The sequence below is a fragment of the Chenopodium album genome, chromosome 16 (genome assembly GCF_948465745.1).
Source record: "Chenopodium album chromosome 16, dcCheAlbu1.1, whole genome shotgun sequence".
Taxonomy (NCBI): Eukaryota; Viridiplantae; Streptophyta; class Magnoliopsida; order Caryophyllales; family Amaranthaceae; genus Chenopodium; species Chenopodium album.
In genome coordinates this window covers 33,570,200-33,585,798 of record NC_137849.1, presented here as the reverse complement: position 1 = coordinate 33,585,798, position 15,599 = coordinate 33,570,200, and the positions used below count along the sequence as shown (strand labels likewise).

Below are 15,599 nucleotides of genomic sequence, written 5' to 3'. Positions count from 1 at the left end.
TTCAATTTATGAGCTTTTATATTAAGTTATTAACGCAAATATTAATGATTAAAGTTCCATAATATTAACTCATGTGCCAATCAAAGTTTTGCAAAATCTAAAATAGAGGATTTTGGGGAGTAAATAAAACAGGTCACGTGAAAAAAACACTTAGAGAATTAACCGTTCGTTTCGATTTTTCTCTCTTAAAAAAGGTATCAGTAGTTGTCTGCTGGCAGTATCTCAGAGCTTAGCTCTGTCCTGTAGTTGAAAAAAAAAAAAACAAAAACTCTTGTATAGCAGAACTGTACAAAGTTGGTTGTCAAATTAGACCTGTTATCTTTATTTTCTCAAATCTTAACTATTTAAGTTGCTTAAATAGTTTATTTTTTGGGTTAGAAACTCAAAATTTTGCTCAAATTTTTAGTGATTCAAGATCATTTGAAGAGCTCAAAATGGAATTTTGCAACTTCTAGGAGAATTCTTTAGCCGCCTTCATTGATGGGTATGTGAGAAAAATTAATTTTATAAAAATAAAATTCTGGGTTGTATTTATTTGTAGAAAAAAGGGAAAAAAATATCTGGGTTTTTTGAGTTTTGTGGTTGAGAATTGTTATTACTCAATAAAGAAAAAAAAAATATTGTGATCTATATTAATTCTATCTGTTTTGGATATGGAAGTATAATTATTTTGTTTTGCATTATTTTTTGAGCTTTTGGAATTTCTTTGTTTCCAAATCTCTTTAGAAATTTTGGAACTGATTCATGCAGTTATTGATGTGAGTAAAATTGGGATATTGGAATATAATTTATATATTGGAATATAATTTGTATATACCTGAATTATGTTCAAACTTGCTACTGTAGTTGATCTCAATGATTGGATTGCAGTGTTCTGAGCATCGTTGAACTGAATTCATGCAATTATAGTTGTTGCCAACTTGAACATTGATAGTTGGTTTGGTTTTCAAGTAATTCGAGTCGAATTTGAGGATGAGTTTGTGTGTAGGTTTGTTTGAAAGTTGTTTGAATGTTGCAGAATTGGAGAAGCATGTATAATTGTATATAGAAGCATTTTGTGAAAGTTGCTGGCCATTGCCACTATAGTTGCTGGTTTTCCATTGTCCTTTGGTATTAATTTCGGACTATTGGTCTTTCGCGATTGTGCTGTGGAAGTTGGGGCAGCTACTGCAGCTTATACACCATTCAAGAGGGGTATTGAGATTGTTAGGTACTAGTACGTGCTGAGGAAATTGGTGCAGCAACAGCATCTTATACACCATTCAAGAAGGGTATTGAGATTGTTAGGTACTAGTACTAATCAATGGCTTCGGTTAATGAGGATACCGAGAATAAAGGGAGTATGTGGGATTTGGATCAGACCCTCGATCAGCCCATGGATGAAGAGGCAGGAAAGCTTAAGAATGCATACCGAGAAAAGGTATGATAGAGCATATGTTGCAGTACTTTTAAATGAGATTGTTACCTCACTAAAGGTCTTGTATGCTTGTTTTCGTGATTTATATGAAGTTTTATATAGCTAGACCATGTTTTTTTGGCTGGCAGATGTAGTTTGCCTATTCCAAGTAATTAACTGTGTGGTATCTTCTAACTGCAAGACCTTGTAACATATGAAGTGTTGTTGATTCCTGCAGAAATTTTCAACTCTAGTGCTTCTACGGTTGGCATTCCAAAGTCTTGGGGTAGTGTATGGAGACTTGGGAACATCCCCATTGTATGTTTTCTTCAATACATTTCCGCATGGAGTGAAACATCATGATGATGTGATCGGTGCACTTTCGTTGATAATATACTCCCTCACCCTTGTCCCACTGTTGAAGTATGTTTTCATTGTCTGCAGAGCAAATGATAACGGTCAAGGTACTAATCAAACCTCTCTGTGCCTTTCAATTTATTATGATTTAAGTCATAAATTGCTGAAGTAATAACATTCATGCATAATACTCATCTCATGCTTTTGTTTTAAGCACTTTGATTGTGTTCTCATATTGTAATGCTTCAAATGTAGACATGCTTTGCACAGTGACAAGGCATCTAGTTCCTGTAATGTTATGGTTTGCTTAATTTTATATTCAGAGGAAGTTGCCAAATGTTCTTAGTTATATTTTCACAATCCGTCACTTTTCTTGACATTTTCTACTATCACTTTAATTTCATGACACTACTTATTAGATATGTGGTACTACTGATGTAGATTGCCCTCACAGACAACCAAACGCTATTTACTGAATTCATAAATCTCAAGTTCTTAACCTATATTGCAGTTTGCAAATCCATTGCCCAATATGTCTAGGTCCTTGCAGCATATATCTCTTACTCTGGTATTTAATATTGGAATTCTCGGTCATAACCTGTACTTTACATTTAAATCTATTCAATATGTAAAACATGCTAAATTGATAGTTATGAGTCTTATGACATATAAGTATTATATTATGGAACCAATAGTATGTATTTCTAATGAGATAATGTTGGTCTAAACTCCAATTAAGATGCCTTAAACATTTGCAGCAAATACCTGATATGTTCATTTTCTCCAATAGGGACAAGTGTAACTGTGCAAAAATGTGTGTTAGTGTTACCCAATTGAAGGTTATTGTGATGATTTCATCTAAGCAGTATATATTATAAGTTTGGGTATAAGGCTATGATATTGTTGATGTTACTGGTGCATTTTATAAGCCCTTTCTTGAGAACTCTGCATGTCAGAGGTGTACTCTGTAATAGTGGCAGTAAGCCATAATAGTATCGAGGGACTAATTACTTGATATACTTCGTAATTTATAATTTCTGCTCTATTCATCTAATATTGATAAGAAATTTTTATTTATCTGGTGCAGGGGGTACATTTGCTCTTTATTCATTGCTATGTAGACATGCTGATGTAAATACTATTCCGAACCGGCACAGAACAGATGAGGACTTAACTACATATAGTCGCTTTAGGCTCCAAGAAAAATCATTTGCATCAAAAACCAGGCAATGGCTAGAAAAATATGCATCCAGAAAAAATACTCTACTTCTACTTGTTCTTGTTGGTACTTGCATGGTAATTGGAGATGGAATTCTCACTCCAGCAATATCAGGTATATGCCGAACTCCTAACACACCATTGCATTCTTGATTTTTTTTTTTTTTTTTTTTTTTTTTTTATAATTACATTTTGAGCGTAAGGATATAAATCCAATGCCCCCAAGAACGTATACTAATGCATGTCGAGAAATAAGCAAGTAATGGAGAATAAATGGCTGATTTATGTAGTCTACCTCATTACACTCTTTTCTCTTTCAAAGATGCGGTTGTTGAGCTGACAGCTAATTCACGATAGGGTTTGAGACTTGAGAGGCTATGAAATCATATAACTGAGAGTCGTGGACTAAATTCAACGACAAAGGCGTTGAATTTGTGAAATTAAAGTTTTCATGGGTTGAATCTTGAATGTTCAAATGACATCTCGTATATTATGTTTTTTTTACTTGCTAGACTTGCTGAGTTGCTGGCACATACTTTCAACGCCTCTTGTGACTTCCTGAGACTAGATTTCCCTTGTAAATAAACTAGTCCATGACCAAAATAAATGTGACCTCAGCCATTGTATTTGTATGTAGTGATTGCTATTAGAAGATGCAAGTCACTGATGACTCATCTTTCCCCATCTTTTGCCGGAAGACCACTAAATGAAGCTGACAAATGCCTAAGATTTACTCCAACCATCTTTTTGGATATCTTAATGGCTTAAAAAGAGATTATTCTGGGGATTATGATGATGAAGGTGTTTATAGATCAAGATGTGCAGCAGCATAGATAGGTCCCTGTCAAGAAGTAAAAAATATTTATATGTTTTCTTCTTGGGCTTGCGTTTATCATGTTTATTAAAAAAAATAATTTTTAAATCTTTCCAACCTATTTTACTAAATGTGGATTCATATAGTTTTCTACAAAGTATACCATCAATTCCTTTGTGATTTATCAACATTGTCAAAGACAGTTTGTAGCATCTTTAAACTCTTCTACAAATATATTCATCCACTAAATCTTGTTCCATTTGCAGTTCTTTCAGCTTCTGGTGGGATCAAGGTCGACCACCCCAATTTGAGTAATGGTAGTTCCCTTTTCCTCTCTTTGACTTGTTAATTATTTTTTTCTAATGCGACCGTTATGGAAAAATGTTCAGCAGATTTTGACGTATTTTTTCTGGTGTGCAGATGTGGTTGTGCTTGTTGCTGTTGTGATACTGGTGGGTTTGTTCAGCTTGCAACACTATGGTACTGATAAAGTTGGGTGGCTTTTCGCACCAATTGTGCTACTCTGGTTTCTCATGATTGGAGGCATTGGTGCATTCAACATATGGAAATATGATAGCAGTGTACTGAAAGCTTTTTCACCAGTCTATCTGTATCGCTATCTCAAAGGAGGAGGGAAAGATGGATGGACCTCTTTAGGAGGGATCATGTTAAGTATAACTGGTAAGAAACTAGGGAAAAAAAAAAAAAATTCTTATTTTGCAAATTGTCTCATAAAAAGGTTGTTGCCATGTCTTCATACTTAAGTAAATTGATAGCAAGGATTCAAAATTTAATACAAAGGTTTTCTGTTCAATCCTCAATTGTAAAAATGACAGGGACAGAAGCACTGTTTGCTGACTTGGCTCACTTTCCGGTGTTGGCTGTTCAAATAGCATTCACAGTAATTGTATTCCCCTGCCTTCTTCTAGCATATTCAGGACAAGCTGCTTATCTAGTAAATCATCAAGACCATGTGGAAGATGCATTCTATCACTCAATACCAGGTTTATCTCAGCTCGACCTTTCTTTTTCCTGTGCATATACATTTGCAATAATATTATCAGATAATATAGCTTGATTAAAAAAATTAAATCTAAGGATGAGGGGGATTGATGTAGGGGGTGGGTTCCAGAATTTTGTGAAGTTGCCCGTTTGTGGGGTCTAAAGATAATACAAGTCATAAGAATTAAGGACCAGGATATGGTAACTACTACTATGCTTGCATAGATGGTTTATTTGGTTTAAGTTTAAATTAGAAATAAAGGGAGAGGCATAAAGTTAGAATTTCAATATTAAACAACTTATCTGTCTTTTTTCTTTTCATAATTAACTTATCTGTCTTTTTTCTTTTCTATAGGACGTGCATGACCTTTAGATATTCACAAGGGACTTTGCATATCCAATTAGCACAATTATTATTTATGGGCTGATAGTGCACTTCAGAAATAAAAGAAAATGGTGTTTTAATAAAGTAGTTTAGCTGACATAAGAAGATAACATTTAACAAATAATTGTCTTTTGTAATAGGAGTTCAGAGTTTCCATACATAGGATGCTTTTGTATCTATCTAATATGTTAATGAATTTATGCTAATAGTTGATATGACTTATGAGAGTCAGGGTGTGACAATGATTGTCCCAAATCTGAAGAACAACAATTTACCAAGCCTGGACACATAGTTTGGTAATTTGTAGATGGATTGACTTCTGTAGAAGATCATGAGGAGAGAGAATAAAAGAGTAAATGACCATTACAGTTCTTTAGTTTTCCTTGGGTAATTGGGTGTCGTTCCATGGGTTCGGACTATGATTGTAAATATCAAGACAACTAGACAAGTGTAAAATCGCAATCAACTGGAAGTAAACTAATTTGTGTTATTCAAATGAGGTCTATGGTATAGGAATAAAGATACAATTGTCTTTCTTGATTGTCATGCTTGAGATATTTTTTTAACTGCAGATAGCATCTACTGGCCAGTCTTCGTCATAGCAACTTTGGCCGCCATCGTTGCAAGTCAGGCAACCATATCTGCAACGTTTTCAATTATAAAGCAGGCTCTTGCTTTAGGATGCTTTCCAAGAGTTAAAGTAGTACACACTTCCAAGAAATTTCTCGGGCAAGTATACATTCCAGATATCAACTGGATTCTTATGGTCCTTTGCATAGCTGTAACTGCTGGATTTAGGAACCAAAATCAGATTGGAAATGCTTATGGTGAGTTTGTTTCTTTTGTCTTTTGTCCTTTTATTGCATATGTTATGAAGTTATTGTGTGCTTGTGGCTTCTCTTTTCCATTGGATTTTCCTTGTAGGGAATTATTCGTGCATTGCCTCGGTTCTAAAACTAACTTATTGGCGATTCAGGAAAATTCCACTTAACTGTAAATGAGATGACCAGTGTTATGTAATACTCTGATAATTGAACACATATACTGGTATGGTGGAGCACTTTGGACTAATTTGACATAATAAGCTAGCAAATATCGTTCTGCGTGTCAGGGATGACAAATAAACATAAGTCATTTCTTATCACAAACTGTACCAAATAATATGCTAAATAATATTAGGAAAATTCCTTTAGTTAATCCTTGAGTGGTTAATGGACTACTAGAAAATATACTAAGTCTCTTTTCAAAAGCTTTTAGATGGATTACTGGCATCTTTACTGTCAATAAAATCAACAATTTAATTGTCTTGAATTCTGATGTCAGGCTTTGTGGTAATGTAAGTTTCAATATCTTCAAGATTATTGCCTACCCTGTGGAGGTGTGCTAGACATTTACTAATGTCTAACAGCGCTTTGACCATGATTGAGCTAGAATAATTCTGGCTGATAGCCAGCTGAAATTTCTGTATCTTTCCAACTTTTATATAATGTAAGGGGTTTTAAATTAATCTGTGTCAGCATTATAAAATCTATGCATTTGGTATCAGCATCTCAGCATTTTTTTTAGTGTTGAGAATCAAAATTTTGTAAAATGTGATCAGGAATTTCCAGAAGACTGGATACATTGATAGCTAATTAGCTATGTGTCATTCATTTTCTGTAAAAGTTCTGTATTTGACAATATTGCTGCACCTGTACGGAATAGTGCTTTTCAGTCTTCCAGTCTCTCATCAATTAACTTTAAACTTGGTGCAACTTCATGTGTTGACAGGTACGGCGGTTGTGATAGTCATGTTAGCCACCACATTCCTCATGATTCTAATCATGTTGCTGGTTTGGCGGTGGCACTGGATACTCGTCTTGATCTTCACTGCTTTGTCATTACTGGTGGAATTAACCTACTTCTCAGCTGTTCTCTTCAAAATTGATCAAGGTGGATGGGTCCCCCTTGTCATTGCAGCTGCCTTTCTCATTGTCATGGTGGTTTGGCACTATGGAACTGTGAAGCGCTATGAGTTTGAAATGCATAGTAAGGTCTCGATGGCTTGGATTCTTGGCCTTGGCCCTAGCTTAGGGTTGGTAAGGGTACCAGGAATTGGACTTGTGTACACCGAGCTAGCCAGTGGTGTCCCCAGTATTTTTTCTCACTTCATCACCAACTTGCCGGCCATCCATTCAGTGGTTGTTTTTGTATGTGTAAAATACCTTCCAGTGTATACAGTCCCAGAAGATGAGAGATTTCTTGTGAAGCGGATTGGACCTAAGAACTTCCATATGTTCCGCTGTGTTGCGAGGTACGGTTACAAGGACCTTCATAAGAAAGATGATGATTTTGAGAAGAAGCTCTTTCATAATCTCTTCATGTTTGTTCGCCTTGAGTCTATGATGGAAGCGTGTACTGATTCTGAAGAATACAGCAGTATATATGGTCAGCAAACAGCTGAGTCTAGAGACTGCCTGTTGGATAATGGCACAACAATAATGACTGAATTCGAGCACACAATTGAATCAGGGGATTCCATTATGCCTGCCAATTCTCCTTTGCGACTACTACAACTTAGGCCAAGGTCGTCCGGGCAGACAAGCAGCCAAAATGAAATTGATGAATTGGAGTTCTTGAATAGTTGTAGAGATTCTGGGGTGGTGCATATATTGGGCAACACTGTGGTGAAAGCAAGAAAAGATTCAAGGTTGTATAAAAAGATTGCTGTTGATTATATTTATGCGTTTCTTAGGAAGATTTGTAGAGAGCATAGCGTGATCTTTAATGTCCCGCATGAGAGTCTGTTAAACGTTGGTCAGGTATTTTATGTATAACATTATTCAATTCCATAATTTCATCAATAAGGGAAAAAAGTAAAAATAAATAAATTTGTCATCAATTCACAAGATTAGTACAAAATCCAATATACCCCATTTACTCATTTGGAGAGCTACAAATCAGCAGAATATATATCACAACCTTGTACAAGAGATACACTATACAGGAACCCAGACTAGTAATGTCTTCACAACATAAAGGGCTAACACAAACTGGTAAGAGTCGTTTCGTCAATAAAATCTTCACAACATGTAGAGCTAACACAAACTGGTAAGAGTCTTTTCACCTCCTTTTAGCTAGCTAAAATATAATCAATAAGCCTGAAATCATTATATACGCGAATGCTTAGTTGAATTTGTTATGCCCATCATATCTCCAGCCTACCTGTGGAATACTGATATGCCTCTTGCTAATGAGCCTGCTACACATTAACACTTTAACCATAGATTTTCAACCTAGCTAATCCTAGATAAGATTTGATATAAAAGGGGACATAACTTAACCCCTAAACTACCAAACCTTTGATGCACAACCAAAGTTGGAACCCTGAGGATTGATATGCATCTAATTGCTTTGCCACATCTTGGAGTTCAGCGCTCTTCGAATCCTTGGTTATTAGATACCTATTGCAAATAGTTACTGCTTTCTCATATTATCCTTAATGATACACTAATAAAAATTTCGAAAGAAAAGTGCTGTATATATGTATGGTAGATATTTAAATTTGAATAATGATGGAAAATTATGGTTAAAGTTAAATAGCTATGTTTCCAAAAACGGACCTAGATAGATCAAACACGGTCTGTTATTCTGTGACGTAGGGTGTATGATCTTCCAACACAATTTAGAATGTGCCAATTCACAGTCAAGTATGAATTCTATGTATGTTAACTCAAACAGTGAAACCGATGACAATGAGACAATGATTATCATTTGCACATGAATTATAAGAAGAATTGCACTTTTATTCAACTAGAAAGGCATTTACAGCTTACAGCAAGAGAGTAAACACAATGCTGATGTTCAAAACATCCAGCAAGGAATTGTGGACGTATCATGATTATGTATATACTATCTTCTTGTCAACGACGTAGACATACAACTTTCTAGCCTCAGTTCTTTGGAAGTTCCTCTTTGACTCCTTGGTAGCATCTGGGCTTCAGAACGCCCACATATGGAAGATTGCGATAGAGCTCAGCAAAGTCCATTCCATAGCCTACCACAAAATGATCTGGACACTGCCAAAACTATGACTGTTAGACATCATATCCTAAATTCTAAGCAGACACAAATGTAAATACAATCATATGGTGAATTGAAAATTGATCATCTGATTTTTGGTAAATCCAAAATAGATCATAATTCACTGAAGGAACATTACGACACTCAACAGTCTCAAGCATCTTTAAAGAACATAACTCATCTTTTTAATTTTCAAAAGTTAATTCATGTATTCACCGGTTATATTAATTAAAGCCAGCATGGTTATAAATTGTAGGAGCATCTTCTCATAAACAATAGCCCGCGGCCTTTTAATATTGAGCATTCTGGTGCAACAACCACAAGACTAGCGGGCAGCAGCCCCATACAACCTAGTAATTAAATATTGTGGTCCTAATATTAGTTGATCAAATTCAATTCAGTTCAAAATTTACACAGCACAAAAGAGACAATAAAACTTCGATATCAATGCACCATGAACAACTAAGTAAAATACAAAGTGATGACTTTTATCAGTATTATAAGTTTCAAATGAGTGAACGGAATGAGCTTTACTGGTCCTCGTCAAAGCATGAGCTTATCTTGCCTAGTCAAACTAATACAACCGAGTTAAATGAGATTGTAATCAAACAATGATTTTAATTACTTCCTCTGATTAAGTATTTAAGTGACCAGAATTTTCACATAGATACAGAATAAACTAAGGTTCAAGAATCAAATAAAGATTAAGACAAAAAGAAAATGCTGATAAGCTTCTCTTTCTTTGATGGGTTGTTTTCATAATTCTAATAATTGGACAATGCATCAAGCGCACTGCACTTAAAGCAAGTGCCAGCGCATGCATTGATTCTAAAACCACAAAAATTAGCTACAAGAATAGAGCAATAAATTTGGTAGTACTCCGTAAACCTTGGGGAGGCCTGAGGTGAACCAGTCTGGTTTTCACTTGTCAGAAGTTTTATAGTACCTTCCTGATCTGGTTAGGTGTTGCAAATCATTTAAGTTTAGGTAACAATCATCATCTGGATCATATCAATGCACTCTAAATGAAGATATTAAAAGGAAGATAATTTTGTTTGTTGTAGCCTTCTACTTTGATAAATTTGATGCAATTTCAGTAGTTTACGCCATGTTCATTGAATTAGAATAATTTTGTTTACCACAAGGAATCTTTCAGAAAAACCAGAAACCAATGCAAAATTACCTCAAAGCCTCGATAGAACTTTCCTTTCCCAATGAGCTCTATATTAACCTTCCGCCTTGATGGCTTATCAAGGAAGGTGCATACTGACACAGAAGATGCTCCCTTTGATTTCAAATGTTCAATGAGCCGACATAGCGTGTTTCCTGTATCCACAATGTCCTCAACCTGAATCCAAAAGAAGAATGTGGAGCACATAAGCAAAGAAATTATGTACACTGATGAATTTGGTTGAAAATCCTTGGTATTCAATTACTTTTACACTATGATGCATCTTCCCTTTATCCCTGCCAAGATCAATTCTCTAAATTTTCTAGAATCCTAGGTTGGTGTTAAACAATAAGACAAATAGAACCAATCTCCCTTTATCAGTTGGAATTACAACACATGGGGGGAAACGAGAGTAAAAATCCATCAGTTCAAAGTGAAAAACTGAAAATTAAATGCTTCAAATTTCATACCCCTCACCCCACCCCCCCCCCCCCCCCCCCCCCACCCCCCCAAAAAAAAAAAGAAAGAAAGAAAAAAAAACCCTTTGAAATGAAGTGCCACCATACAGAATTACAACATTTAACAACATAACACAGGAATTTGCCAGAATTATTCCATTTTAAGTACAAGGTAAGTCAAACTATGTCATATAAAGTATCCTAATAATACACCTATTGGTTGACTTAGGTTATACTTTCATCACCTTATTCCAGGAACTTCATTTCTTATTCTTATTGGAATCAAATCAAATCGAATGAGACCTAACTACACTTTCTTATAGGCGTATGCTTACTGCCAAACATACGAAATTTCATGTTAATAAGAGTTTTAAACTAGATATTTGAAAAGGACACATTAAGACGAATCTGACAAGACTCCACTCGGTAACAAAAAGAGTCAAATTTGAGATAAAATCAGATCAAACTAAACCAGATCAATATTATACTGAACAAATTTAATCTTATGGAGAAGAAGATTAACCAAAATGCAAATTTATCAAAGAAATCAGACTATGTTTTATCTTCTGATGGATAAACAAACATAATAGTTCTTGACTTTTTGGAATAGTAAAAATTCAGAAACTTTATAAATTCCGCTCCGTACTTAATCAGATTCTTAGTTGATTAAATATAATGGCAATACTGCAATCAAGAAGCATTAAAACAGTATTTACAACATAACTAAATGGACTAGAGTAGCATACTCAAAATCACCAATACAGTTTTCTCTCACTTTACATATGCATCATATCCTAAAAATGGGTTCACATTAAATCACCAATACTTAAATATTCGTTTATTTATCAATAGTGATAAGTGAGTAGATGGGACACTTAAAATCTTCACCTACACGGAAATTATTATCCATATGTATCACAGGAGACAAGTCTGCTGTGTCGTGTTAAATTTGTCTTCGTGTTAGATTTATGATAGACGTGTTGGAAAATCCTTTGACAGCTCCATTCAAAGAAAAAGATACGAGTTGCAAAAGAGCCAAAAGTGTAAAAACATTGTAAAATGACACAATCAAACACTAATCATAACAATACGTGATGTAAAAAAAAAAAAAAAAAAAAAAAATTTGTACCACATTGATCGATTGAAGTTATGTATTGACAAAAGTGTTGGAATTTGAAAGTCTTTATATTGCAACTGCTTGACTTCTGAACTGTTAAGTCTCAATTTATAATTTTACTATATCAAATCTTTCTCACTTATTAATAATGAGTAATTGAAAGTATCCTTTCGCAACATCAAACTAACTGAAGTCATTGTTGATTGAAAATTTGAAATTACGCGTTGACATACGTTAAACATTGCAACATAAAACAGGAAATAAAATTCGTAAGAGAAAAAAATAGAAAGTACCAAAACAACGTGTTTGTCGGTGACATCGAGCTTTAAGTCAGAGGAGATAGAAGGGGAGCCATTAGAGAGAGTACCGGAGCCATAAGAGCTAACACGAACTAAATCAATGGAAACCGGTAACGATACACGTCGGACTAAATCGGCTAAAAATACCAAACAACCGGTAGCAACGCCGACGAACACCGGCAATTCGGTAGTGGAGATGTCGTGGGTGAGTTGAGCAGCTAGTTCGGAGACTCGGTTTGAAATATCTTCGGAAGTCCATAGTATTTTATCAATGTCATCTTCCATTGAAAAGGCTTCGATCAGTGTTTTTGGAGAGAAAGAGAGAGTGGGGTCGTGGACTCGTGGGAGGAGTTTGGGTATTTGGTTTGCCGCAATTAAAGTGTACTATTAATAGATATCTAATCCATCTATTAACTTATATTAAAAGTGAATCAATCCATAACATTTGTCATTACCTTTTAAAAAATTTTCCTAGGGGTGTCCATAATTCGGATAAAAACCGAAATCCAATCCAATCCAAACCAAATTATCAATTCGGATCGGATCCAAACTTTGAATCGGATCGGATCGGATCGAGATTTTTTGAAAATTCGGATTTTCGGATCGGATCGGATTGACCCTAATCGGATCCAATTAAAACCGAAAACCGAAATTTAGATATCAACATGTATAATATGGACTGTTGTTTGGATTGTTTGTTGCTGCTGCTTTCTTCTTAGGTTGCTGCTGCATACTTTCTTTATAAGTTGATGATGCCTAACATTTTAAGTTGATGCCTCCTAGGCTCCTACTGCCTTCAGTTAGAATTAGTTGCTGAAATCTTAAACAGGAAATTGTTGCTACTTGTTTTGAACAAAAATGCTGTAATGAACTCTTAGTGTTGCCTTTTAGTTGTACTACTTATTTTGAACAATTTAATTTGACTTGTTATTAAACAATTTATGTTAATCATGACTACCGTTTTATATTATCGTACTAATTTATTAGACGTTATAAATCAACTTATTTTAATTCGGATTTTCGGATCGGATCCAAAATAACCGAATTTAATACGGATTGGATCGGATTGGATTGGAAGAGTAATTCGGATCGGATCGGATTGAAAAATGAAAACCGAATTATATTTCGGATCGGATTGGATTTGGCCTAAATCCAAACCGAAAACCGAATGGACACCCCTAAATTTTCCCACCTTTTTCGCTGTTTTTTTTTTATTTAATTTTTTTTGTGCAAAATTTTCCTATATTTTGTTAAATTTTTTTTCCCCGGGGCAGATGCACGGAGCATCATGCATACGTTTTTTTTTAAAAAAAAAGTAGAATGAACATTAAGTTGTTTTGTAAGGAACATATAGCTGTTTTTTTTAAGGGAATGAACATATAGTTGTTTTGTAAAGAACATATAACTATTTTATAAAGAACATCCAATTTTATATGTTTTTTTTTTATTTTTTTTAATCTAAAGAACATTTGTACTATTAATAAAGAACATGATAATATTAAAGAACATTATTGACAAATATTGGGAAAAATAGTTCTATGTATATTCTCATTCAATATGAACGACCACATACAAAATATATATCCTAGGTATACTTGGAGGGCAAGGCCAAATATACTCTAAAGATAAACTTCCTAAGATACACCACAATATTTCACAATAATATCTTTTACAATATTCACATATTTGATATTATCCCAATACCCCCCCTCAAGTTGGAGCATACGGGTCACAAATGTCCAACTTGCCAAGAAGATACTCAAACTTAGCTTTTCCCAAAGCCTTAGTAAAAATGTCAGCCAACTGAACCGTCGTAGAGACATACGAAGGTTTAATTGTCCCATCTGTAATCGCATCCCGAACAAAATGACAATCTGATTCAATATGTTTTGTTCGTTCATGAAACACTGGATTTTGCGCAATGAATGACGTAGACTGACTATCACAATAAAGGTGCATCCCATTCTCATGTTTAACACCTAAGTCACCAAGAAGTCGTTTTCAACCACTTTAATTCACAAGTCACTGCAGTCATCGAACGATATTCTGCTTCTGCTAAAGAAAGAGAAACAGTAGGTTGCTTTTTGGTTTTCCATACACTGGGGACAAACCAAGAAGCACAAACCAACCACTCAAAGATCACCTAGAAAGAGGACAACCTGCCCAATCTGAATCACACCAGCCTTCCGACTGTGAAGCACTGTCGGATCTCAATAAAATTCCCTATTTCGGGCTCTTCTTCAAATATCTAACAACTCGCAGAGCTGCTTTCCGATGATCAATCCTGGGATTTTACATAAACTGTGGTAAAATGTGCACAGAATATCCTAAATCTGGTCTCGTAACAGACAAATAAATCAGTCGGCCTATGAGGCGCCGATATTTCTCTATATCATGAAAATACTCTCCCTGTGCCAAAGCCAACCTGTGATTTTGTTCCATAGGTGTAACACCCCCAAATCTCCTTCTACAGAAATACTAGAAAAATACGTATAATTATACCGTAGAGATAGACTTGAGCGTATTACCGCCGCGTGATTACGCAAGGCTACCAAACTTACTAAACAAAACCAATACTTTGCAGCGGAAACTTCAATACTCTTTTATTAATGTAACCATAATAATAACCATTGTCATGAGTACTCATAAATAAAGACAAGAACCGACATTCCTAATCTAGATGAACACATTCCCGGGACTCCAAATGCTCACATATTGACTTCACCTGAAATTAGTTAACACTGCTTACCAATACGGTAAATAGGACAAACCAAAACAAATAGGAAATACGAATTAGCAACATATGCTAAGTGCGATAAGTGCAAGATAGATAATGTAAACTCAATTTATTTGCAAACATGCTTTCCAAACCAATTTCCAATAAATTCCAATACTCATGATTTAAAACCAATTCTCAATACTCAAATATAATTTCAATAACTCAATAATTCAATAAGAATGATTATTAAAAATCCATCAATTCAAAACTCAATAATAAGAATGATTTATAAAATCAATTTAACTCAAACTCCTCTCTAAGTGTGCACACCCCCCAAGCTAGTCTCCTACTATTTCAAGGCTATTCTTGGAGAAAGACTAGGTCATACAAAGTCCATAGTCTTCAATGAATCCGCATAGTGGGATTAACATAATAAACATGCTTATAAAGCTTTAATAATAATTATTCAATAATTCAATAAATCCTTTTTAATAATTCCAATATAATTCAAAACTCCTTTTTATTAAATTGCACATGCTTTCAAAATCAAACCTTTAAAACACATGATTAATAATTTAATTAATCAAGACATGATATAAAA

At 34.7% G+C, this 15,599-nt stretch overlaps 2 protein-coding genes across 2 annotated transcripts; one reads left to right on the top strand and one right to left on the bottom strand.

The window, feature by feature from the left end:
- Nucleotides 1–233: 233 nt before the first annotated feature.
- Nucleotides 234–8,073, top strand: LOC145586390 (potassium transporter 10-like). Its single transcript, XM_081643224.1, has 9 exons — nucleotides 234–484; nucleotides 1,019–1,420; nucleotides 1,635–1,860; nucleotides 2,841–3,086; nucleotides 4,052–4,102; nucleotides 4,206–4,466; nucleotides 4,622–4,789; nucleotides 5,745–5,999; nucleotides 6,943–8,073. Exons 2-9 carry the CDS (start codon nucleotides 1,304–1,306, stop codon nucleotides 7,986–7,988), a joined length of 2,370 nt encoding a protein of 789 aa, XP_081499350.1. The 5' UTR covers nucleotides 234–484; nucleotides 1,019–1,303; the 3' UTR covers nucleotides 7,989–8,073.
- Nucleotides 8,074–8,860: 787 nt separating this feature from the next.
- LOC145585140 (uncharacterized) lies at nucleotides 8,861–12,634 on the bottom strand. Its single transcript, XM_081641876.1, has 3 exons — nucleotides 12,274–12,634; nucleotides 10,418–10,582; nucleotides 8,861–9,230 (listed from the first exon to the last, which is right to left on the bottom strand). Exons 1-3 carry the CDS (start codon nucleotides 12,562–12,564, stop codon nucleotides 9,105–9,107), a joined length of 582 nt encoding a protein of 193 aa, XP_081498002.1. The 5' UTR covers nucleotides 12,565–12,634; the 3' UTR covers nucleotides 8,861–9,104.
- Between the last annotated feature and the right edge of the window lie 2,965 nt (nucleotides 12,635–15,599).

Excerpts from the sequence above, each read along its gene's own strand:
- LOC145585140 (XM_081641876.1), bottom strand. The coding sequence starts at position 12,564 with ATGGAAGATGACATTGATAAAATACTATGGACTTCCGAAGATATTTCA. Across the intron at positions 10,583-12,273 it reads CCGACAAACACGTTGTTTTG|GTTGAGGACATTGTGGATAC; the intron begins GTACTTTCTATT and ends TTTTGGATTCAG. Across the intron at positions 9,231-10,417 it reads AGTTCTATCGAGGCTTTGAG|TGTCCAGATCATTTTGTGGT; the intron begins GTAATTTTGCAT and ends TAGTTTTGGCAG.
- LOC145586390 (XM_081643224.1), top strand. The coding sequence starts at position 1,304 with ATGGCTTCGGTTAATGAGGATACCGAGAATAAAGGGAGTATGTGGGAT. Across the intron at positions 1,861-2,840 it reads AGCAAATGATAACGGTCAAG|GGGGTACATTTGCTCTTTAT; the intron begins GTACTAATCAAA and ends TATCTGGTGCAG. Across the intron at positions 3,087-4,051 it reads TCTCACTCCAGCAATATCAG|TTCTTTCAGCTTCTGGTGGG; the intron begins GTATATGCCGAA and ends TTCCATTTGCAG.